The sequence below is a fragment of the Desmodus rotundus genome, chromosome 11 (assembly GCF_022682495.2).
Source record: "Desmodus rotundus isolate HL8 chromosome 11, HLdesRot8A.1, whole genome shotgun sequence".
Lineage (NCBI taxonomy): Eukaryota > Metazoa > Chordata > Mammalia > Chiroptera > Phyllostomidae > Desmodus > Desmodus rotundus.
Window position 1 is genome coordinate 76531171 of NC_071397.1, and position 24233 is coordinate 76555403.

The 24233-nt window shown below is 36.4% G+C and overlaps 1 protein-coding gene across 1 annotated transcript in view; it reads left to right on the forward strand.

The window, feature by feature from the left end:
- Window positions 1-24233, forward strand: part of LAMA2 (laminin subunit alpha 2) — a 514111-nt gene that overhangs the window by 116056 nt on the left and 373822 nt on the right. Inside the window, exons 2-3 of the mRNA XM_024551868.4 lie at window positions 16011-16181; window positions 22780-22892. Of these exons, the coding sequence (XP_024407636.2) occupies window positions 16011-16181; window positions 22780-22892 (284 nt within the window). The remainder of the gene's footprint in view (window positions 1-16010; window positions 16182-22779; window positions 22893-24233) is intronic.

Below are 24233 nucleotides of genomic sequence, written 5' to 3' on the forward strand. Positions count from 1 at the left end.
TAATGCTCCTTGCATAGCAATTAGCTGAGAGATTTACTGTATTTTTATTTTTATATTTTGGATTGTTAGCAGGCCTAACATTTCAATTTGTAATTTTTTTTTTATTTTACAAACACTCCTGTTGTAGAGTAATTGCCTAATTAAGGCTATACTTTCATTTTCAGTGACTTAAAAGTGTTTTACATTTCCTCTCCTTTGCCTTTTTTGCTTCTCATTTTGAGTTTTCAGGCAGACCTGCCAAAGAGACATCTAGTTTATAGGCTTGGTTTTGGAACCCAGGAGGAAGAGAGCAGATACCGAACATATGTTTTGCTGATATTGATGAAGTGAAGTTGGAAGGAGCTTGGAAGCAGTCTGATTCTCCCCAACTGCCACCCCCTCAATGAATATTTTGGGTATTCTTATGTTAGAACATTCTAAGTTAGTGCTGTAGCTGTAATAATTATTTTTTATCATATGGTATTGAGAACCTTTAGGATGATTCCATGTTGTGCTATAAATGGGACATTAAGAAAAGCAGTTTGGCAATTCTGAATTTACATGGACAGCGGGCGAGAGTTCCATGCAGATCGTAAGGACCAAAAATCTTGTGACTAGAGCAGTGCCCATCAGATAATAGGTACTCAAAGGTAATGGCAGTGGGGGTGCTGCGTGTCTGTATTTGGGGGAGATACTTTTGAAATTAGATAAGTAATCTATTCAGTGTAGCCTTAGAGATATTTTGCAAAATTTGTTTTTGTTTTGCATTTCAAGAAGTCTTTATTGCTTTTTATATCTTTTTTGAGAGGTAGTGCGGTCAACCTCAACTTGCCAAAGATAGAGTGGTTAGAGTTGGTTTCAAAACAATATTTGGAGGAGTTTGAGTACAAACGCCTTACTTGAGTTCACTGCTAGAAACATGCCCTCTTACGCTCTTCTGGTGTGTCTGTTAGTGTTCTTGCCAGAAATCTGGGTTATAATGGCAGTATTTTCTTACATGGGTTTACGTTTTCCATCACTGCAGATTTATAGTGTAATCCTGTCTTAATGAGATTAACGATGTCCTTTGTCAGGAAGAATAATAAAATGTTATATTGCTTGCCTGGGTCAAGGAACTACAATGGCATTTGGGTTCACAGTGGCCCTCTTAGTCCTTATTTTAGTCAGAATATATGCTATGGAGAGTAAGTATTGGTATTCTACAGGCAAGCCCTGATTAAGATCCCTTGAAGTATGGTTACATCTGGTTTGTTTCTGATGATCATAAAAATACTTAAATTTTCACTTTAATCTATTTGGAAAGAACAAAGTATTTCAAAAATTAATTCCAAAGAGGAACATGTGCTACTGTTTTATGATTACAAAAAAAGGAGACCAAACTGACCGTCCAAAAATCTCATCTTACTTTGGAAGCTGAGAAGGACGGGATCAAGGAACAGTAGAAGACAACTTTGAAAGGCCCATGAACATGAGTTAGGGCCAGAATTTGTGCTTTCCAGCTTTTTTTCTGAACAACTGGTTTCAACATTATTTTTTCCCACCTTTTAATCATTGTTGTGTCTGGACGGATATTAATTCAAATTGGACTGATTTTCTAGCTCTATAAAACTCCCTGTCTGCATCATGGATCAAGAGCACCGAGTTACTTCCTGTAGTACACAGCTGGGAGTGATTTTCTTCAGCAACATTCTGTTTTGCCCCACTTTGGTTTTATACTGATGTGTTCCTACACACCCACATAGCTGAGGATTTCAGCAGACAAGTGTCTCCTTTTCTTCTGTGACATGTCTCAGAACATTTTAAATTGGCAGATTCTCTTTTGTCTTTCAAATAGTGAAGTACTGGCAAACAGCTCTGTTTGCACGCATGAATATTATTTTTTAAACACACGCTCCACAGACAGAGAAGACTGAAATGGAAAGTTAGAGTGATTCAAGCAGACAGTTTGCTCTTATGTTTTTGAGGGACGATAGGGGCTTGGCATAAACAAGCAGGAGAAATAGTGTGTACTGAGACCAGCATGACAGAAGGAGAGAGAGAGAGAGAGACAAAAAAGAAAGAGAGCAAGGGAGAAGTGTAATGTATTGTTTAAATGTATTGTTGTATTGATTTTCAAAAGTGACTAAAAATTGAATATATTGAAGAAAATTGTTCTATTGACGGATGGCTGTTCCATAGCAAGTCTTCAGTACCATCTGTTATCAGTTCTATTAATGAGGGTCTTTGAAAGCTAGATGATAGTAACAAGAAACATTATTTGTGAAATTAAAAATACATATATTGTGCAAACCAATATATAAACATATGTCATTATCTGTGACTATGAATGACAATATTATAATGCTTTAGGCACAGGCAATGAAGACAGATACTCCACAATATTCATTTAGTTTAATATCTAAACTGATGAAAACAAGAAAATATATTTATAAATTATTTTGCCATATTACATCAAAAAGATTTTTTAAAGGTATGAGTTAGATTGTGGTTAATTTTTAAATGATGATTTATAGTTAAAGTTAATCAGAATAGAGGGCACATTAGAAAAACAGAACACAACTGGAGGGAAACTTTCACTTAAAGGGAACCGAATTTTCAAAGTGGTACTGTGGCCACTTCTATTGTATCAGCATCTGTGTAAAAAGTTGTGATTATTGTCACTGCTGCTGTTCCTTCACATTTTGCCCTAAAGATGTTTAAATGAAGCATTGTATACGTATTTATCCACTTTGTCAGATACAATAAAGCTACTCTCTCGATCTTCCTATTTTCATATGTAGTTCTGTGTGTGTGTGTGTGTGTGTGTGTGTGTGTGTGTGTGTGTGAGTCTACACAGGTATGTGTAACTATGTGATCTTTTTATCCATCTGGTTATTTGGTCCCAAACAACGGAAGTCACCAATAGCAAACATGTATTTGAATCATTTGGCATAAGGTGCAGAATCACTGGGAAGATGTGAAAACCAGGCTCAGGAGATGACAGACATCAAGGTCATTCCTCAGTTTCACTGCCTGAATAAATCTAGTCACGGTTCCTTTGCAGACACTGCTGTCACCTCTTCCTCTCCCCCCCCTCACTGGTACCATTATCTCTTTCACTCTCGTGGTCTTATTTTACGTATCTCCCCAATCTTGTACTTCAAGTGTTCAATATTCAGAACCCTAGACCAAAGTCATGTCCACATCCTCAAACTGCAAAAGGGAGTGGAGAAAAAAGATCTCCTTACTTCCACTTGCTCTGTAGGAGGTAGGGCTCTGAATGCCCTCGGTACTGTATACTAAGCCATTTATGCAGTAATAGAAATGAAGGCTGGATGTCTGCACAGCCAAGGAGTGATAAGGGTCTACTACATTTTCCAGGTAGCTTAGTTTTTAAAAAGTCGTTTTGCTGAGCTAGCATACCAAAACAGAGCTCTACATTTCCACTAAATCAAGGGTCTGATTAGTTTACTGGCTTTTGTTTGCCAGATTTCTCTCCAGAATGATGACACAAATGCATTTAGTTACTCTTATTCAATAAATTTAAATTTGAGTGCCATTATATATTAGCTGGTGTTTTCCCTAAACTTAGGAATGTTACAGACTAGAGATACACTATGAAAGATACTAAGTTTTCCATGTGATAAGGGTTATAATAAAATATCAACTAAGGATTATAAGGACACCACAGACTCCGTGTGGCAAGGTCGGGGACAGTTTCACAGAGCAGGGGCATCTTGAACTGGGTCATGAAAGTTAAGTAGATGACTGTGTTTTCTTTTCTTTTCTTAAAAAAAGGAAATAAAGGAAAACATTCTGTAGAGTGGACATGATAATATTCTGACAAAGAATTTTCAAAACACCTGGTATATTTTTAAACAGGTGTCACTACACTGGATGTGTAGGAAGGCATGAAAGAGGGTGGAAATTGGTGAGTTTAGAGAGGCGGATGGGGGCCAGGCTGTACATGTTTAGATTACTGAGGAGTTTGGCTGTTATGCTGTAGGCAACAGGCAATGCACAGAGTTGTTTACACAAAATAAGGATGTGATCAAACTTAATTTTTAGGAATGTAATTTCTGCGGCAGTGTGAAAGATGAACAGGAGTGGAGTCATGCAGGGAAGACTAGTTAGGATGACTTTGTACTGGATGTAAGGAGGATAGGATATCCTTATACAAAAGTATAGACGATGGATAGATAAATATATAGATACGTAGATAGATAATGTTAATCTAGAGACAAAGTTTGGAAGCAGAAATCTTAGAATGGTGAGAAGTATGACATATTTGTCCTCAAACTACATTTTACCATTTTCTGGTTTTTTTGTGGTATAACATTTATTAAGTCTGGTTTATATTCACCTATATAGTAAGAATGGCAGAAATTCGGGGGATAAAGATGGCTATGAATCAGTTATCAGTAATTGTTAAATTCTATTTTATTGATTATGCTATTACAGTTGTCCCAAATTTTCCCTCTTTGCTCCCCTCCACCCAACACCCCCCATTCCTTCAGGTAATCTCCACACCATTGTTTACTTCCATGGGTCATGCGTGTATGTTCTTTGGCTACTCCATTTCCTGTGCTGTACTTTACATGGCTATTCTTTTTTTTTTTTAATGGTGCATCAATGTTTATTAATTACTTTTCCAAAAATAGAGAAATTAATAGTCAACTAAGAAAAACCTATTGCCTCAAACTGAAAAGCTAGAGAAAATGGGTGATGTCCTATTAAAAATACGCATGAGTATGGTGCTTGTTCTCTCCGTTCTGTAACTACCTATTTGTACTTAATGCCCTCACCTCCTCATCTATTCCCCCACACACCTCTCCCAACTGGAAATCATCAAAGTGTTTTTCATATCCATGATTCTATCTCTGTTCTTTTTGTTTGCTTAGTTTGGTTTTTAGATTCAAGTATTGATAGGTATGTATTTATTGCCATTTTATTGTTCATAGTTTTGATCTTCTTCTTTTTCTTAAATAAGTCTCTTTAATATTTCATGTAATAATGGTTTGGTGATGAAGAACTCCTTTAGTTGTTTCTTGTCTGGGAAGCTCTTTATGTGTCCTTCAATTCTAAATGATAGCTTTGCTGGATTGAATAATCTTGGCTGTGGGTCCCTGCTTTTCATGACTTTAAATATTTCTTGCCAGTCCCTTTCAGCCTGCAAAGTTTCTTTTGAGAAATCAGCTGACAGTGTTATGAGAACTCCCCTGTAGGTAATCAACTTTTTTTTCCTCTCACTGCTTTCAATATTCCCTCTTTATCTTTAACCTTTGGTATTTTAATTATGATAAGTCTTGGAGTGGGCCTCTTTGCATCCATCTTGTTTGGGACTCTGTGATTCCTGGACTTGCATGTCTATTTCCTTCTCCAAATTAGGGAAGCTCTCTTTCATTATTTTTTCAAATAAATTTCCAATTTCTTTCTCTTTCTCCTCTCCTTCTGGCACCCCTATGATGCAATTGTTGGAAGGCTTGAAGTTGTCCCAGAGGCTGCTTATACTATCCTTGTGTTTTGGGGGTTTTTTTTGGATTCTGTTTTTCTCTTGTTGTTCTGACTGTAATATCAGATATGGTACTGTTTTTTGCTTCCTTATGTTCCAAATCCTTGATTTGATTCTTGGCTTCATCCGCTCTACTATCATTTCCCTGTAAATTGGTTTTTATTTCAATTAGTGAATCCTTCATTTCTGAGTGGATATTTTTTATGCTGCTGAGATCCTCATTAAGTTCCTTGAGCATCTGTATAAACAGGGTTTTGAACTCTGCTTCTGATAAATTGCTTATCCCCATTTTTGTTCAGTTCTTTTTCTGGAGTTTTGATCTGTTTCTTTCCATGTATCATTGTCTCCTAATTTTAGCAACCTCCCTGTGTTTGTTTCTATCTATTAGGTATAACTGCTATGACTCTCTGTCTTGGTAGTGTGGTCTAATGTAGTAGGTATCCTGTAGGGTCCAGTGGCACGGCTTCCCCTATCACCCAAGCTGGGTATTTGAGGTGTGCCCTCTATGTGGGCCGAGCACACCTTCCTCTTGTAGTTGAGACTTGATTGTTGTTGGCAGGTCAGTAGGATGGATTTACCCAGGCCAGTCAGCTACAAGGACTGGCTGTGACCACTGACTACAAACCTCCACCCTCTGTGGAGGATCAGATCTGCAGGGGCAGCACAGTGGTGCTCTAATGTGGTCTGTAGCTGTCCACTGGATGCACAGGCCCTGGGGTTTCCTAGGTGGTACAGGACAAGGTCAGTCCCCACCTGTGTTCTGCCTGGGGTCACCCTGTGTGAGACATAAAGGACTCTGAGATGGCTGCTACTTGTGCTGGCCTTGGTGATTCCCAGGCAAGCCACACTGTGAATCTAGGGTGGCTGCTGCTAGTGCCAAGTCTGGTGCCACTTAGCAAGGGGTTTGGGAACTGGGGGCTTACTGAGGCTAGCTGTTGCTTGTTTGATAGGACTTAGGAAGTTGTGAAGCATGAGTCAAGACAAATCATTCATATGGAAAAGTCACTGTTAATGGTTTGGATGATATTGTAAGTTGTGCAGGATGGAATCTCAGGGGATCTCCAGGGTGGGGCCAACAGTGTTAGCCAGGCTAATGTAATCTCAGATATGGTACCTGCCTTCTAGCTTTGTGGCTCTTTAGGTGTAGGGCTCAGAAAAGAGACAATGGCCTCTGACTAACTTACTTTCTGGAGAAAGCTGTCTCCTAGCTCCTGCCTTGATGCCAGATACTTCATTTCCTCCCTGTATGTCACTGATGCCTTTCAAGCCACTGCACTGACCCAGGGCTGGAGCTCAGAGGGAGTGAGTCTGAGTCATTCTGTGTGTGGTTTCTTTACGGGGAACTGCTTGGGACTCCAGAGATTTCTTCCACCAACTCAATCCCTGCTGGTTTTTGCAGCCAAAAGTTTTAGGGACTTATCTTCTTGGAACTGAAACCCTGGGCTGGAGGGTCTGGGGTAGGACTAGGACTCCTCACTCCCAAGATATCCTTCTTGAATTGTATCCAACACATGGATGTGGGACCCACCTGTTCCATGTCTCCATCCTTCCTACCAGTCTGGATGGATGTGGTGTGTTTAATTCTGTAGTTGTTGGACTTCCATACAGTTTCTGATGGTTCTGAATGATGGTTGTTCTATAATTTAGTTGTAATTTTGATGTGGTTGTGTGAGGAGATAAGCTGTGTTTACCTATGCTGCCATCTTGACTGGAAGTAGTTACCAGTATTTTTGTAGTTGGTCTTCATGAAGTCAGTCAATAATGGAGATGTGAAGGGTGGAGGATTTGGACTTTTAAAAGAGATGTTTCACAAGAGGAACTAACTCGTAGGTAGTATGTGGAAGCCAGAAGATTAGTTTCCCTTTCCCAGTGATTCTAGAATTCACTGGGGAAAACTACAAAAGTGTCATTGTCAGAGGAAATTAAGCCTTCAATTTCATTAAAAACATTGAAGGAGTGCTTTCTTAAGATGGGAAAAATTATAAAACTTATAAAATTCTGATGGACGTTGTCCTGTGAGTGTGAATGTGGAAGGGAAACTAGATAGCATAAGAGTCAGGATTTATGTTGGAAGAAAAAATGATTTTCATTTAGAGTAGGGAGGGGAGTGAGGCAGGGTGGAAATTTAATATTAAAATTAATTTTTAGTTTATTTGGAATTACAATAATTGTGTTTGAAATCTAGCTGTGCCAGTTAGGTTCTGGAAGTTATTTTATTTATTTGTAGTATTGTAACTGGGGTTCTTTGAACTGCATTATTTTTTTGGCTACCAGAACAGTCTTCCTGTTCCCCACCTGGAGAAACATTGCCTAAGTTGGAGGGAACAAGTCGGAATTGTGCCACACGGCAGGTACCTACTCATATGTGGGATGCATTTCTCTGACTCAGTGTAGTTCTTTAAAAGACAACACTTATGTATTAAATATGACTCTAAGTCAAAGTTACTCATTTTTGTGAAATAAAAGCTAGAAGAACTGGAAAACTGTGCAAGGAAAATAGAACCACCTGCTGATTTCTGGCCTGCAGGTGTCTTGAAGAGACTTTCAGCTGTTTTGCTAATCCAATGCTTTATTTTGCTTGGTTTTCCTGATTCTGAAAGGGATTGAAAATTTTCTTTTGTGGTATCCAATAATTGTTTTCACATATGATTTAAGAAATGTGAATTTAATATTTTATTGTTACTGATATTGACAACTTATAAAAATCCAGAGCATGAGATAAATCATATACATATACGCACATATGTGTATGTGTATATATGCACATATATGCGTATATGGTTACATACACAGATATATACGTATAATATTTCTATAGATTCTTTGCCAAATTTTATTAAGAAAATTTTCCTGCATATAGAAAGTTGAAAGAATCATGCAGTAAACACTTATATTCATCTCTAGATTTAAAAATTAACATCTTGCTGTATTTGATTTATCATACATCTACCCATTTTGTACATAACTCTCCATAAATTTCTCTTAAACTCTGGTCTATTGCATACTTCATGACTAAGCAATGCATCAGAAATATCATTAACTAAAGTTCAAAAATGATTTACCTTTTTTTTAAAGGAAAAATTTGCCTATAGTGAAATATTCAAGTTTTCACTGGATGTAGCATTTAGTCATTGGAAGTAACACTAAAATTTTAATATATACATATACACACACATGTGTAATAGAGAATATATAATATGTATGTAGAGAATATATATATACATATATATATAATCTGTATTATAAAAACTCCTATTGGAATGTTAGCATCACCCCAGAAGTTTCCTTTATGCCTCTTCATAATCAGTCTCTACTCCTAAAGTCACCCTTTTTTATATGTTATTTTCCCAATGGATTAAGCTTACTTTTTCTTAAAGGTCACTTAATTGATTAGTAGAGTATGCACTTTTTCTCTTTTTTTTTGGTAAAATTTCTATTATTTGGCATCATACTTTTAGGAGTCATCTTCTTGTTGCATGTGTCAGTTTCATTCATTTTAGTGTGGGATAGTATTCCATTGTATGAATACATCATAGGTTCTGTATCAGTTCTTCCATTGATGGAAACATGGGCTACTTACAGATTTGACTCCTATGAGAAACACTTCTATGAACATTCTTGTATAGGTCTCTTCAGGGACAGGTACTGTTATTTCTATTGAGTAGTAACCTAAGAATGGAATTTTGGGGCCATGAGGTAGTTCTACATTGAAATTTATTTTAAATGCCTGTTTTATAAAGTGGCTGTATTGATTTACACAACTAATAACAATAGAGTTCCAGTTGCTCCACAAACTTTTAAACATTTGGTGTTGTCAATCTTTTTAATATTGTGCTCTTAACCTAAAGCAAAATAATCCTGTAAATATATAAATTTACCACTATCCATCTACCTTCTTTCCCTTTGTTATAATCACCACATATATTAAATGAACATACATTGAACCCCCCAAAGAAATATTATAATTTTTCTTTAAACATTGAAATGTATTTAGAGAATTTAGGACAAAAGTATATTGATTTATGTTCATGGTTACTTACACTTTCTTCTGTTGTCTTCAATTTTCTATTAAACTCATGCAGTGATTTTTTTCTTCTTTAAAAAATTTTTTATTGTTGTTCAATTATAGTTGTCCCCATTTTTCCCCCATTACTCTCTCCTGCTTGACTCACCCCCCACCTTCCACATTGAATCCAACCTCACTTGTCTTTGTCCATGAGTCCTTTATACATGTTCCTTGACTTCACCTTTCCCCTTCTTTCCCCCATTACTCCCCTCACCCCTCCCCTCTGATCACTGTCAGTTTGTTCTTTATTTCCATGTATCTGGTTCTATTTTGCTCACTTGTTTTGTTTTGTTGATTAGGTTCCACTTATAGGTGAGATCATATGGTAGTTTTCTTTCCCCATCTGGCTTATTTCACTTAGCATAATACTCTCCAGTTCCATCCATGCTGTCGTGAAGGGTAGGAGTTCCTTCTTTCTTTCTGCTACATAGTATTCCATTGTGTAAATGTACCACAGTTTTTTGATCCACTCATTTCCTGATGGACACTTAGGCTATTTCCAGCACTTGGTTGTCGTAAATAAGGTTACTAAGAACATTGGGGTGCATAGGTTCTTTTGAATTGGTGGTTCAGGATCCTTAAGGTATAATCTCAGCAGTGGAATAGCTGGGTCGAAAGACAGTTCTATTTTTAGTTTTTTGAGGAAATTCCATTCTGTTTTCCACAGTGGTTGTACCAGTGTTTTTCCACCAACAATGTGCTAAGGTTCCCTTTTCTCCACAACCTTGCCAGCACTTGTTTTTTGTTGGTTTATGATGGCCATTCTGATCGGTATCAAGTGGTATCTCATTGTTATTTTAATTTGCATCTCTCTGATGGCTATTGATGCTGAGCATCCTTTCATATGTCTCTGGGCCCTCTGTATGTCCTCCTTGGAGAAGTGTCTGTTCAGGTCCTTTGCCCATTTTTTAATTGGGTTGTTTGTCTTCCTGGAGAGGAGTCATGTTGATGTCCTTTTTTTAGTTTGTATTTGACATTTTTTGCAGTTTGTATTCCTCTTCTGATATTTCCATTTTTTCTTCTTTTATAATCATATTTTGAGTTGCTCTTGATCATTATTTTAAAAACTTCTTTAAAATATTTCTATGCTTGTTCCAGAATCTGGGTAATATTGATGTTGATCCCCAATCACTGCTTCTCTCCTAAATATGGATGGCATTTTATTGTTTCTTTGTACATCTAGTATTTTTTATATTGAATTCTGGATATTATGAAAGATACATTGTAGAAATAGGGATTCTTTTATATCCTTCTGAAGAATAATTATCCATCTTTCATTTTCTTCTTACATCAGTTGGTTAAATTATCTGTACTCAAGCTCCAAACTCTTGTATTTCCTGTGGTATGCAACAACTGTGATCATTGTTTTAGCACCAACTGGGGTACTTTGAGACTGCCTAGGCATATCTGGTATCAGTGAGGAATTTGGGGAGAGTTTATACACCTATTTTGAGGCTCCCTTTCTATGGCTTTGTTTCTCCCAGTATTGTCTTCACTTTCCAGCAGCTGTGGTTGCTCTTAGTTCTGCCCTAGCATTCTTCAAGACAGTTAAAAAAGAGACAGTAAAACTTTGGGTTCCTTTCTCTTTTTTTAAAAAAAATTATTTTATTGTTGTTCAATTACAGTTGTCTTCATTTACCCCCCACAACTCCCCCCGATGCCAGCTAAACCCACCTCTCTCCCTAGCTTCCACCCCCACCTTGGTTTTGTCCATGTGCCCTTTATAGTTGTTCCTGAAAATGCTTCCTTTCATTATCCCCCCTCCCACATCCCCTCTGGTTACTGTCAGATTGTTCTTAATTTCAATGTTTCTGCTTATATTTTGCTTGCTTGTTTGTTTTGTTGATTAGGTTCCAGTTAATGGTGAGATCATATGGTATGTATCCCTCACCGCCTGGCTTATTTAGTTTCTATTTGAGTCTTAGCCACCTTGCATTGTGCAGTCTGTAGTACTTCCAATATCTTCCTTCTTCTAAGCACACACATCCCTCCTGGATTACCTGCTTTGGGTTTAGTCTCCCATGTATTCAGATTTCTTCGATTTTTTAAAAATACATTTTGTTCATATTTTGTAACTTATCTGTGAGAGATTTGGTCCAATAGAAGCTAATCCACATTATTAAAAGTAGAAACTTCATATGAAGGTTTAAAAATGCTTCTGCCATTTAAATCTAGAATGTGGGGTGTTGATGATCAAAATTACAAAAACTTGTGTGAACATACTATAGTATTTGAGCAAGTATATATAGAATAAAAACATTAGAAATTTAGTAAAGTTTTTAAATGTCATATTGTAGCAAAATTTTTATTTTTTACATTATGTAGACTTAGCCCTTTCTGACATCATCTGTTTACTAAATGTATATATTAAAGAATACAATATATTATTATCTTCATAGTATATATATTTTAATCTTTAGCAGGAATATTTAATATAGAGAGAATAAATATTATTTATGTTTTGTTCAGGTTTTGTTTTTTAATCCACAAATCCAATAATTTATTTACTCTAGCCACTATTCAGAAAAGAAAAAGTCAATTATAATTGTAGCCATAATGGTGACTAGCTTTTATGTCATTAACATTGCATGACCTCAAGTTGAACAAGAGGCTGTTAGGCCAATACTCTATAAAGGTTCACCAGCTATTTGTAGTTCATTTACACTTGCAATGTTTATGTAATCCTAACCAAGTAACCCATATTGAATATGGCAATAAATATTGCTCTGCTGCTTTTGAATGGGAATAAATAGGTACAGCCTAATAGAGCTAACATCTAATGAAAATGGTCTGTAATCTATAAAACAACCTGCTAAAGATTGACTATAAGCTCAGATATTGACTAACTCTTCAAATTAATCATTAGCAACTAATTGGGGACCTTTCCTGACCAATGCACTTCATTGATTTAAAAAAAAAAATAAGCAGCCAAAGGGCTGATAAAGTTTCAGTACACAACTGTTCTCTGACCACCAACCAAGGCAATTAAATTGTGCAAGGGTTAATTTTGAATACATGATCAATAAGTATAACAGAAACAAATCAATGGAAAGAACCAAGAAATAACAAATGTAAATATCAGTATTGTTTTATTTTATGAGTAAAAAACTCAATAAAGCATCAAAGGGTGGGTACTGAGTATTTCTTTTATTAAATCTATAAATTAATAAGCTTTGCTGAGGACTGCATTTCAGCTCTCTTTATGGTCAAACAGAATAAATCTGAGTTAAAGAGCTGATTTCAAATCTTACTAATTGGTTATTAATCTTACTAATTTATAACTTTGTGCATATTATTTATCTTCTCTGAGCTGCACTTTCTTATTTGTAAAATGGGACTAATAAAACATGTCCAGTGGGGTTACTGGGGGGGGGGGTTATACCATATTATTTAATGAATATGAAATAGTTTTTGAGTGAATGTTATTTCTATACCTGTAATTCTTTTATAACCATGCCATTATGCTCACATTTTATTTATTTGATTCTGTGGGGGAATTGGGATGTCATTCTATTCTATATTTGCAAAAGCATATATGTACAGTAAGATAATTTTCACCAGCCATTTCTCTGTTTTAGACCCCTTTCATGATTACTTAGATCTGAGAAAGTATAGGTCTGGCCAATTCAAATTAGGTCGCACAGGACTGTCCCAAAGCAGAGCATGGAGATTGTGACCCACACTTACAAAGCAGAACCCAAGGGTCAAGGTCAGGACTAATCAGAGGTGAAGGAGGAGACAAAAATCATAGAGCAAAACTGACAGTGTCCTGGGACAGTTCAAGAGATGTTGGCTCCTGACTGAAAGAATGTTTGTGTAAGAAAGTTGGCTTTGTTTGAAGGGGTTAGAAGGGGTTGAACTACCTAAACTGATTCTGCAGGGGCAGCAAGAACAAAATTGAAATTGTTTCCAATAACCCTTATATACACAATCAGTTAAAACTAAAGAAAAGATAAATAAACTTTGTATAGCACTGTACTTTTTAAAAACACTCTATATTTCCTCATAATATAAACATCAGTTTCATGAGCAGCTAATATATTTCTGACCTATAATTATACTAGCTGACGTCACATCACGTTGACAGAATGCCCCATGGAATTAGGCTTAGAGCATAAAGGTGATGTGGGGGCTGGGAGAGGTGAGTTCATCAGGAAGAATGAATTTTATATTGACTTCAGTTAAGTAAGGAAAAAGTAAGTTCTGAACTCCTGGTGGATGAAGGAAAATTGGAGACTTCAAAAAGCAATAAGGTGGAGAAAAGCACAAGGCAAGAGGGCTGTGGGGTTGGTGGGGGCTGGATTGGAACAGCAGAATCAGAGGGATTCTAAAAACTTAATTTGAGGACAGAGGGAATGGGGAGAAGACTCTTTGGAGGCAGCTTTTGGGGATTATGAGAGACTGAGATGAAAACTGAGGTGTTGCCTAGTCCGATGAGTTCACTTACCTATCTGGAAATTTTGAAAGTGACTACAACAGGGACTCAAATGATTTAAAATTATTTTTCATTTACTGTACAATTGCATATTTCAATGAAATTCTAAGCTTAAACAGGAACACAGATTGGTATTAGATTTATGTAGGTTTCATATGGTAGAAACCATGCAGTATAATGATTAAGAGGATAAACTCTGGAGCCAGATTTCTTGGGCTTAAATCACAGCTCTGCTGCTTGCTACTTGTCTTCTTCAGTAAGTTGTGGACATTTTAATAAAATAGGGGTAATAGTAGTGTGTAGCTCGTATAAGTGTTTCGTGTAGCAAGTCAGTCCATGCAGAGATAGTGTTAGTCCCTGACAGAATGGTGCCTGGCACATTATAAACACTCATTGATGCTATATATTGTTGTTGTTGTTATTCAGAAGATGCAGAAGAACATTTATGAGGCCAGGATTTAAAATGAATTTATTTGAGAAATATTTTGAGTACTTACTCTGTACCCAGCATGTGCTGAGATTTGAAGATAAGACAGAAGTGAACTCAAAACTCTAGGGATGTCAGTAGAACATCAGAAAATAAGATTTAGTTTGGAAAGAGTATTTGGTTAAAGGTTGAATTAATATAGACCTACTTGGAACATGGATAGAAAAGAGACCTCCTAGATAGTTAGCATGTTCCTCACATAACTTCAAATTATCTGTGATCTCGAATACTCCAGGATGAGTTTTTCAGTTAAAGACTTATTTGTACGGAGTGATTTTCCTATATTATTATTGAAAAGAGGTCAATCAAATGCAGATACTAGACATGTATGAAGCAGAATTGACAGTTAGTCACAGAAAGTAAAGTGCCTGACTTTGGCTTCTTATGGAATGAAAGGACTCCCAGCCTTGTACTGAAATCGGCCTCTAAGATTGTTTCTAAAGAAGGCAGTACTTTTTCTTTTATCTAACAAATAATTTCCAGTATATGATATGGACTACTATGATGTATAATACAGCTGCGCAGCACAGAAGGTAGTAAAGAGTGGTTTTCCAAATTTTTTATCATTTCCAATCTTCTCCAGTCTGGATATAAAGGAGTTACAATAACCCTTTACATTAAATGATATGTGGAACAAAAAATGACCATGAAAAACATAGATGCATAGTTGTACCAATTATGTACATATGATGATAGTTTACTATAGATGCAGTGATTTTCAACCTTTTGCATCTCATGGAACACATAAACTAATTACTAAAATTCTGCAGCACACCAAAAAATACATAATGTTTATCATTGATCTGACAAAAAATAGGTGTAATTTTGATTGATTTAAAAAGAAGTCATAATAGAAATTATCTCTCTTTTTGCTCAAAAGTGACTTTTTAAAAATCAGGTGTTTATAATTGTATACAAGAATTTCTGGTACCAAGAATTAACCAATCAAATGCAACCTTATTATGTGACATGACCAATGAGATGAAACTCTGTTATATGACCTATATATTTATGGCACAAGACAGGGTATTCACACCAGATAGCTATTGTCGTGTTGACTGTTTTCATCTTTTTTTTTAAATTTGACAGTCTAATAGAAAAGAAGTCATACCCCTGACCAAAGAGTCAGGTATTGCATGTTTTAAAAATTCTTGTGGCACACTGGTTGAAAATCTCTGTACTAGATAATAGGTGAAATGGAAGATGAAAAATAAAAAAAGATTTTTGCCAATAACATGAACGAAAGATTTTTAAAGAGTATGTGTTAGAAATAGTACTTTTTATTTCTAACACATACTCTTTAAAAATATGTGTAGAGGTTAATAAGTTAAGAAGATTTCTTTAAAGTGCATATTAAAGATGCAAAAATAAAAAATATTATTTTGATAATATATGCTATGTATATGTTGTACTTAAGTCAGATATTTATCACTGATTATTTTATTTTGATTAATTTAGTGCTCTGAAAAATATCTTAACTTCATTTTAAAATGCAACAATATCAGCACATTGTTTCTGGTCCACACAACTTCATTGGTTCCATCTTTTTAAGGTTTATTCCCTGCTGTCTTGAATCTTGCTTCTAATGCCCTCATCACTACAAATGCAACATGTGGAGAAAAGGGACCTGAAATGTATTGTAAACTGGTGGAGCATGTGCCTGGGCAGCCTGTGAGGAACCCCCAATGTCGAATCTGCAATCAAAACAGCAGCAATCCAAATCGTATGTATTTTATCATGTTTCTTATGGCAATGGGAAGGATTTATAATAGAGAGATTTTGTGGAAAATCTGCATTAAAAGTCAAGGGGTTATGATCCTCAAGATTCCTAGAATTCTATTCTGTGAGCTTATTTACAGCCCTTCTCTGTCACTTGACAAGCATTAGACTTCCTTGTCTGAAGCAGGTACCGTGCTGGAGTGGGGTTTTCTAGCTGAAGACCCATGGCAGTCGTTAGGTTTACTATCTCCAAACTAGTGTCTGAGGATGTGGTTGTTAATTTAGACTTTAGTCATTCACTGGTCACTTATGTACCCGGTACTGTGGTGGGGATCCCTGGCTTCAACTAATGAAGAAATGGGCAAAAAAGCTGATTGTTGCTAGCTAGATAGTGTGGTAAGTACAAAAAAAAGAATGAGCACAGGGAAAGAAGGATAGTCACAAATTCAGTCTTGGTATAAATGAAGGCTTGGCAAACAAAGTGATATCTAAGCTGAGATTGAAGGACATGTTTGGGCTGAGCAAGTAGAGAGAAGAGAGAGAAAGGAAAAGTAGGAATTCTAGGAAGAGAAATCAGAGTAAGAAAGGAAACCTCACTTGCTCTGGGAACTACAAGTATTTAGGAGTGGCTAGAACTGAGGGTGTCGGAGGGTGGAGGGAAGAGATGAGTCTGATGTAGAGGCAGGACCCAGAAAATGAAGGACCTTAACCCCCACCAGGAGAGTGTTGTACTTACTCAGCAAGCATTTGAACACCAGCCACTAGCAATGCATTGTACTGAAGCGTAATGTTAAGTCATACACACATGTACAGTGTTAAGGCCCTTGACTTAAGGGACTTAGAGGAGAAAACAGGGGAAACCGAAAAGTAAATTGAGTGCCTAAGGAAACATCTAGAGATTCCTGGGAGAAAGCAACCTGTATACTGAAAAACTAAGAGATAGTAAAATGAAAAGGAGAAAAATATATTTTCAATATTTTATTTATTTATGTATTTGTAGAGAAAGGGGAAGTGAAGGAGAAAGAGAGGGAGAGAAACATCAGTGGGTGAGACATACATTGATTGGTTGGCCCTTTCACTCCCCCAACTGGGGACCTGGCCTGCAACCCAGGCATAGGCCCTGACTGAATTGAACTGGCGACTTTCGCTTCTCAGGCCAGCTCTCAGTCCACTGAGCCACACCAGCCAGTGCTGGAGAAAGATATTATATAAGAAAAAGCATACATAAATCTTGAAGGTATAGAACAGCATGATATATTCAGAGAACTGTAAGTAATTTAGTTTAACCAGTAAAGCATTTCTATGGGCAAAGGGGGAATGGTGGGAGATGGCAGTTGATTTAGAAATATGCATTAGGAAGTCATCAAATACAGACATTGGGGAGGTTAATAAAGTGAATAATGTCATTGAGGTGAGTTATAAGGGATTAAACTTCACAGTTATATTACTTTTAAATTTGCTTAATGTTCCTTGTATTTTTGTTTTAAATTGTAAAACATAGTACAAAAAAGTTTCACAATTTAAATTTTCATATCAAAAGAAAGTTGGGAGGCATTGTGCATTCTTTTTTGCAGCTGGTTAAAAGGAAGAATGCATAGTCCCCTCTCTGTTATCTAATTTAGAGATCCTGAAACAACATGTTTGGATGGTTGGAACTGTTGTAATTAAAATTGCTGGTCTTATATGAGACAGAATGTTACCCCCCCCAAAAAAATAGTGAAGAAACCAAAGATGGCAACCACCAGAACCTCCCTTGCCTTTTAATGACTCACTCCGGTTATTTTCTGTGGTGTAGGTGGGTATGGTATGGGCATGGGGGTGGGGGTGATGGTGTTACCACATACCATCTGTTTGTTATTCTTATGTAGCATGATAAGAACAAAGGGTCTAAACTGAGCTCTGGAAAAACATCAGAAGCAAGAAAGTTGAAGTAAGGGCCAAACAATGAATCAACTGATGGACTATGAGCTTTAGGGAAAATGGTGAAGGTGGGGAGAAATTGCCATTGGTTCAGGAACTGGTGGACTCCATGGCTTCATAAAGGATGTGGGAAAGCCTGGAGGCATGAACATGTTTTAGGGGGAATGGAGGGTTGGTGTTGAGACTGTATGGATGTGTGCTTGGGATGGGGTAGGCAGAGAGGGAGAGTTAAAGTATGTAAAATAATGTGTGTCTGTGTGGATATATGTATACATGTATGCCTACATATGTGTGTATATATATGTATATATATATAAATGTATATATATTTGTATGTATAAATATAAATCCATATAAAGGATATGGCAAAAGTAGGTTTACAGTTATATGTTAAAGTCTATTCTTGTATTATTATTTATTAATTATTGTTTTATTTCTCATACAAATAACTGAAAACCTACTTTTGCCCCAACCTGTTTTTATAGTTCCTGCTGCAAGTATGTGGTAGGATATATCCTAACATATCCAACATATCTAACATATATAAATATGGTTTGGATACAGAAAGCAAGTAAACAAATATTGAAAATACTAAATTCAAGACTATACCTGGGGTGCATGTTATAAGTGATGTGAATTTCTGAGAAGGAAAACATCAGTGGGAACTGAAGGAACAAGAGAAAGTTCCAAGGAGGCGGTTAGTCTTAGAAGGGCACTAAAAAGCTGAATTACCCAAGATAAGAGGGGAAGGCATTTCAGAAGTGGAGAAAAAAAAAAAAAGAACTGTCATCAGGCATGAGAGACAGGTTGGAAGTAAAGTGCAGAAATGGGACGAGAAAGAAAAGTGAGTGGAGACTTTTGGTTGGAAAAATGGATGATAGGCATCCACTAAATTGAGGCGAAGAGTGGCTTTTACTTCCCTATTTAGAGCTCTGTACTCAGGGTCTCTCTGTCTCAGTGGAGGAAATTCATATTCAGACAATCTTACTCCACATTTTCACATTGGGACAAAAATGTACATTTTTTCAGTGAGGCAGGTACCTATGAGACGTTTTATATCTCCCATTTTTACTTGTAGTGCTTTTAAAATTTATCACAGCCTAGATTTACTTTGTGTGATTAATTTTAAATTACCAGCTTTATTACCTTTTAAGTTCCTGTTTTAGAACTAGGCATTTAGAAAGCATAATACTCCACAAGAATAAAGATCTAGGAATAACCTGCATGAATATATTCTAGGAAAAGTTGGAGCAAATGATAAAATTCTACAAATTCAGTGAACAGCTACAATAAATCTGCAAAGCCTATACTTAGTTACCATACAAAGAAAATAAAACTTGAACTTTCAACTGTTAATAGATTGATTGTGCGTCCTAATTAAAAACTAACAGTTGGAAAGATTTACTTTATCAATAATTTTCTCACCAAACTTTAGATGCAGTTAGCTTTGGATTGACTTGCATAGCTATTCTTGTTAAGGATATTATAAGTTTCTATCTTGTAAATAAGGGAACTATGTCGCCAATTAATCAGTTTTTACAAATTAACTACGATTAAACTTTCATAATGGGGATTAGAGTTAATTGTTAATTCATTTCCCAGTCTTCCTTTTTGTGAATAAGTCTTGTATCAATTTGAACTGAGGTGGCAGATATGAAAATTTTCAATCAGACAGCTCCTTTTAAAGTTATTTAATACCCACGAATTTGATGTGGATAAGTGGCTTTATGTGTGTGTTTTTCTATCACAAATTAAACACACAATCTGTAAAAAAATTTCAAAAGGACTTTGAGGAAATGTTCACTATGATATCTATTATTTTTCAGAAGCAATGTGAGTAATATTTCATATGAGTTTTGATTCCCAATGAGCAAATTTCCTCAACACTACAACACCAAGGCGTTTATTTGATATTTAGTAATGCTTCTCATATCTGTTGTCGTTTTAAAGACCCAACACCTTCTCTAGCTTCAACAGAAGTAGTTAACTTGTGTTAATTAGGCAACATATTCAGCAATTTTACTTTTCTTTTTTTTTCCTTTTTTTAAAAAATATATTTATTGATTATGCTATTACATTTGTCCCATTTCCCTCCCCCTTCACTCCACTCCATCCTGCCCACCCCCTCCCTCCCACATTCCCCCCCTATAGTTCATGTCCATGGGTCATACTTATAAGTTCTTTGGCTTCTACATTTCCTACACTGTTCTTACCCTCCCCCTGTCTATTTTCCACCTATCATTTATGCAACTTTACTTTTCATTAATGAGATTGGATGGTTCATTATGTGGATGACTAATGTGAAAAGACTTGGTACAAAACAAAGGCCATACAGCTGTTTAGTTGAATTAAGTAATTTACCAATAAAAATTAACTATTTTTGTCCTATCTTATAACTCATATTACCATAAGCAACTCAAAGACATAAGCCTTTATGTTTTCAGTTAAACAAGGTATAGCAAACTACCTTGTTTAACTGAAACAAGGTTACTAAAGATAATATGTAATTAAAATGTTCACAATCTGAAAATCGCATATTTATTGAACATTCAGTTTTTAATATTTTTTCTTTTGAAGATGATTTACTTTACAATTATACCTGTATTGCAACAAGGGCTTCATTTTGCCTGATTTTTATGTTCAAATTTTTTGTTAAATGTAATTGGTCTCCAATTAATATTCATAACAGTATACATTTTGAACAGATAAATAATTAATTTCATGTATGTGCATAAGTAATGGTTACAATATCAATAGCTGTAATGTTCCTCAGGTAATCCAAGGAGTCAAAAGTTCCTATCCAAGATATTTTTACTGGTCCATGGCAAAATGAGAAAAAAATCCAAATGTTTTTATGGAATAAAAGGAATACCTTAAAAATTATCCTTCATTTTGATATTATGGTTTTAAAAAAACTTTTAAATGGCCTTCATTTAATCAAGCAACAGTGATGGCATATTAAATGATAGTAAAATTAGAGAGAAGGCTACTATTACTTAGAGAAATAAAGAGCTTGAACTCATTTTTTTTAAATTTATTTTTTCTGAAAGTTAAGAATGTGGGGACCGCTGATGTGAGTGGACTTTTATTATCCTTACCTCATGCGTGACATGCGGAATTTAGGTGTGTACTACGTACTAAATGGTCAAACCGGGCGGACCGTCTAGCTTCTCATGCTCCAGCTCTTCATGTTCCAAATTATGTGCTCTGTTGTCACTGTTACCATAGAACACCTGGCTGGGTTACTGTGGGCACATCCAAAGTCCATAGTTGTTTCTAGTAGTGATATGGTTTGTTCATTTTTTTTTTTGAAGTATTGCTTCCATTTACAAAAAAAAAAGAAGTGTGTTCTGATCTAAAAGGTTAGTTAGGCCATCCACTGGAAACACCTTTTCAGAGAATTAGTGTTATAAAAGTTCTCAAGACTAAAACCCCAAGGCATCCTTCATCTCTAAAGAACAGAAGACTAGCAGGCAAGCTAAAGGCCACTTCATCTTCACTTCTTTTGGAAAATATGCTGACTTGCAAGTGAGAGATTAGGATGTTAATTACTGTTAATTCAGCACTGAGGCTATAAATAGGAACATCCCACATTCTCCTGCCCTTCTTCCTGGTGCACGTGCTGGGCCCTTTTAAAGCAGGAGAAAAGGAACAGAGCTTGTGGAAAGCAAGAAGCACAGATTTCAGACAAAGACCCATGACCGAGAATCAAAATGGAAGGAGGGCTTTGGCAGTCCAGAGGTAATGGCTGCTGTTTTGAGGTGCATGGCGCTTGGCTGGAGATGAGGAATGTGAGGTGTGAAGATCATAAGGAGTAAGGACTGGAAGAAAGGCCTGTGGGGGCAGGGGACAATGATTGTCCACACCTTGTATTCATTTGCTATCCTCAGGCTCTCTTTTATTCTCACAAAAGTTCCTGTTCTCATATATTGGAGTAAAGGCAAGGCAAGATCCATGCTTTGTTGGCAGGGTGGAGTTTCCTGTGCAGTCCTCTTGCCATTATTGTCCAGCCTTCTCCACTGAGTTAGGGGTTATGGGAACAGGCAAATGCTGACTGGGAGGTTTGGAGTATCTTTCATTATACTTTTAAATAGAGATAGAAGGTCGGCAAGTTAAGAAACAACTACAAAAGTCTCATATGATGTATCTGGCAGCCCTTTATATTAAAACCAGATACATTTTGAATGGCCCGAGTCTTGGTAATGAATTTATCGGCAGGACAAGTCTGCAAGTACCTTTAAACCACAATTTAGGATTTTATGTTTCTGTTAACAACATTGATGGCATACTAGAGCCACCTCAACCAGTAGAGATACCGCTTCTTTGAATGTTTGAATGATTGACATATCAATTAGATTTCAATATTATCTGTTCACATTGAATTTCTGTGGTTATTGTTAAATTTGCCCATTTTAGTTCACGGCCAGAGTGCTCAGCAGGTTCTTGTTTTGTAGCCTAAGTGTTGAGCCATTTCACACTATCTTTTAGAGTGCTGTGGAAAGGGGGGCATTGAACAAATTCATTTGAAGATACGTGTTGCTCTCTCTTTATATTATTTTAATGTTTGTTAGTCACATGCTGATGGTTTTAACTTAGTTTTAACTTTTTCCTTTAAAGTAACCACTGTACATTTATTATGTGATCTTTTCTCCTCCCTTCACATGCTGCTGCTGATTCACTAGAGAGACACCCAATTACAAATGCTATTGATGGGAAGAACACTTGGTGGCAGAGTCCCAGTATTAAGAATGGAATTGAATACCATTATGTGACCATTACACTGGATTTACAGCAGGTATAGTGCCTCCTTCTTTTGTTTTTAATTCTGTATGCTGTACTTTACATTTCCATGACTAGTTTGTAGCTACCAATTTGTGTTTATTAATCCCTTCACCTTTTTTTTTGAACCAGCTTTAGTGCCTCTCTCTCTCTTTTTCTTTTAATTTTAATTTTTTCATTTTCCATTTTGAACTTGTATTCTGGTTTTACTTTTTATGCCACTAGTACTTCTTTGGCAGGAAGATACTCTTTCTTATCACCCTCCGTTCTTTTCCTGATACAATGAACAAAAAAGCCTATTCATTTAGGATGCTGTTTTAAATTTTTTGGCATTTATTTCTAAAGCACAGCTAAAATGAATTCACAGAAAGAGTTTAGCACTGAGCCCTGAAGAGTGTGGTTCAGTTGGCTGGGCATCATTCTACAAAGCAAGGGGTCACCAGTTAGGATCAAGGTCAGGGCATGCGGCTGGTTTGCAGGTTTGGTCCCCAGTAAGGGCCCTTAATGAAAGCAACCAATTGACACTTCTCTCTCACATCAATGTTCCTCTCCCTCTGTTTCTCCCCCTCTTCCCCTCTCTCTAAAAATAAATAAATAAAATCTAAAATCTAAAGAGAAAGAAAAGGAAGGAAGAAAGAAAGAAAGAAAAAAAGAAAGAAAGAAAGAAAGAGAGAGAAATGAATTTAGCCAGTGCTGATTTTGTTTTGACTAATGGGAGTTAATGATGAAAATATAGATCAATAAAATTTTGCATAAAGAAAATACAGTAGTGCCATTTTAAAAAATTATTTTATTGTTGTTCAATTACAGTTGTCTGCATTTGCCCCCCACCATTCCCCCCCATCCTAGCCATCCCCACCTCCCTCCCTTGCTTCCATCCTGCCTTGGTTTTGTCCATGTGTCCTTTATAGTTGCTCCTGAAAACCCTTCATCCTTTTCCCCCCATTATACCCTCACATCTCCCCTCTGGCTACTGTCCGTTTGTTCTTAATTTCAATGTCTTTGGTTATATTTTGCCTGCTTGTTTGCTTTGTTGATTAGGTTCCAGTTAAAGGTGAGATCATATGGTATATGTCCCTTACTGCCTGGCTGATTTCATTTAGCATAATACTCTCCAGTTCCATCCATGCTGTCACAAAGGGTAAGAGCTCCTTCTTTCTCCCTGCTGCGTAGAATTCCATTGTGTAAATGTACCACAGTTTTTTGGTCCACTCATTTACTGATGGGCACTTAGGTTGCTTCCAGTACTTGGCTATTGTAAATTGTGCTGCTGTGAACATTGGGGTGCATAGGTTATTTTGGATTGGTGTTTCAGGGTTCTTAGGATGTAATCCCAGCAGTGGAATTGCCGGGTCAA